This window comes from Solanum verrucosum, unplaced genomic scaffold, assembly GCF_900185275.1.
Source record: "Solanum verrucosum unplaced genomic scaffold, falcon-dt-bn FXZP01000183.1, whole genome shotgun sequence".
In the NCBI taxonomy this organism is placed as follows: Eukaryota; Viridiplantae; Streptophyta; class Magnoliopsida; order Solanales; family Solanaceae; genus Solanum; species Solanum verrucosum.
The window spans coordinates 5,449,480-5,451,880 of NW_026020430.1; the positions used below are offsets into that span (position 1 = coordinate 5,449,480).

The window sequence follows — 2,401 nt, forward strand, 5'->3', positions numbered from 1 at the left end:
TAAGTTACAAATATTTTAAATCTACGCATAATATAATAAGTTACAAATATTTTAAATATTTCAAGGTAAGAAATCGATCGTTTCAATAAACAATGCTTAAGACATAGAAATATAATGTTCAAGCAAAATACGGTAAGTAGTACTACTTATTTTCTCTACCGCTAACCATCTTTATGTTAAGGTAAGTAACTATAGAGAAAAAAATTTCAATGAATCTAGACATATTGTGAACCTAAACAAGTTTAATCATATCTTTTCAATTTTCACACTTGGTGTTTGAAATCTACTAATCTAGATCCGCAAGAAAACTTAGACCCTATCATATCAAGTTATCAACTAACCCTTCGACCATAACAGATTGATTATTACTTTCAGTTTATTTTTTAAATTTTTGTATACTTACAACTTAAAAGGAACATGTAAATTTTACCTACTCAATCGATCTTACAATATAGGAGTACGTACTAGTAGTAGTAAAAAAATTAAAAAGCATTGACCAGAAAATTTTCTCAAACAATAAAATAACATAAATTTTCATACCCGATGTTCAAATGTTACAGAGTACAATTGATGACCTACAGTATGATTTTGTAAACAAACGCAACTACTAATTATATTTATAATACTAGACGGACCCATTCATTTCAACTTGCTAGAAAATATAAAATTTTAGATATGATATGATATATAGCCTATCTATAAGCCAATGGTACAAAAGTACAATTAACTTATCACAAAAACCAACAGCCAATATTGCTTCAGCATGAGCTAGTAATTAATTATTTCTCCACCTTTTTCCCTGATTCTTTCAATTGCTTCTCCTCCAATTCTTCATCTAAATCCATCTGAACTTGACGACATTCCTCTGTGCAGTATGGATTTGAACTGTGTTCAATCAAAACATAAAATTTAACAAATATATTAAAATAAAACAAAATAAGAAATAATGACAAGTGAGATATGTAGGAGTTTGACAAAATCTTAGGCTTCGAATGTATTTTTACGTCCATTTCAATTTTTGTGATAATATTTGATGTTATGTTGAACTACTTAAGTTTTTGTGTGTATTCCAAAAGAGTTTTTAAATTATATCTATACAAAATTTATATAACTCATAATCGTTAATGATTTAAAATAGTAGTACCACATAGGGGATAAATGGAACTATGGGTGTACACCACTTAGGGGATAAATGGAACTATGGGTGTACATAGTACTATATGTATGTATATATGTTTGATTAAAATTCTGAATTCACCGCTCTCCATAAAGTATATAGATCCAAGCAAAACGAGTGATGAATCAATCCAATCAAATGTATATAAATGAATTGACAAAAAAAAAAAAACGTACTTATACATGTAGGTGTCATTTTTCAGCTTGAGGATGGACTTGCAAACGAAGCACTCCTTGAGAAACTCACTGATATACTCCGTTGCTCCAACAGAAGAAGAGTCTGTTGCCGCAGCTGCAGCTGCGACAACATTATTAGCAAGACTAGAAGAAGGTGGCTTGGAAAACTTGGTTGGATTATTTGTAGAGGAATTTTTGTTAGGGTGATTGGGTTGGTCGAAACTATCAGCACGGCTAACTCGAGAACGTTTAGACATTATAGTTTTTAAGATTTTACAACTAGTACTGTTGGAAGTGAAGAACAAAGGTTGTACAAATGCCAATATTTATAAGGTAAGTTTGGTCTTCTCATTTTGTTTTTAGTCCACAAAATCTGTTGACTAACTTCAATTTTGGTCAATTGTGAAGTATGTATATCTGATTATATACCCATTCATTATATTTCTAAATTGAAAGAATTATGTAGATTTGATTACTTATTAATTATTCTATAGAAAGAATGTGGGTAAAAACTTAGCATGTGAAGTATAAGATATTTACACCAAACTAGTAGATGTTTTATATGTACTTATTATACATACATTACTTATATTAATTATCTACTCGAAGTTAATTAATACATATTTTCACTACATCAAATTAGTAGCTAGGAATAAAATATAGAAACACAGTTAAACTATATATGGTAAAATTATCAGTTACATACCTAAATTATGTGGGATAGAGTTTCATTTACTTAACATATAGTAAGTTGAATTAATTTGATGTGAATATCTTATGCTAATAAATAAATATTTATCTATAAATGTATGTGTGTTATGGTAAGTTCATTTATATGTTGACTCCATGAATTATTGACTGATTTCAGTTCTAGTCAATTGTATGATGTAAATATCTTATGCCAATAAATATTTATCCATATATGTATGCATGGAAAGTTTTTATATATATTTACTTTATGAATTATTGACTTATTTCAGTTCTGGTCAATTGTAGTATCTGATTACACACAATAACTTTGAATGAATTTTTTCTCCAATTGAAACAT

General features: G+C 28.3%; 1 protein-coding gene across 1 annotated transcript; it reads right to left on the reverse strand.

Annotated features, from left to right (window-relative positions):
• Positions 1–779: 779 nt before the first annotated feature.
• LOC125807809 (FCS-Like Zinc finger 15-like) lies at positions 780–1,610 on the reverse strand. Its single transcript, XM_049487541.1, has 2 exons — positions 1,354–1,610; positions 780–885 (listed from the first exon to the last, which is right to left on the reverse strand). The coding sequence occupies exons 1-2, from the start codon at positions 1,608–1,610 to the stop codon at positions 780–782; spliced, it is 363 nt and encodes a 120-aa protein (XP_049343498.1).
• Between the last annotated feature and the right edge of the window lie 791 nt (positions 1,611–2,401).

What these genes read in the sequence shown, in the direction of transcription:
- LOC125807809 (XM_049487541.1), bottom strand. Translation starts at nt 1,610, where the DNA reads ATGTCTAAACGTTCTCGAGTTAGCCGTGCTGATAGTTTCGACCAACCC. An exon ending in AATGACACCTACATGTATAA is followed by an intron (nt 886 to 1,353) that starts GTACGTTTTTTT and finishes GATTGAACACAG; the next exon opens with TTCAAATCCATACTGCACAG.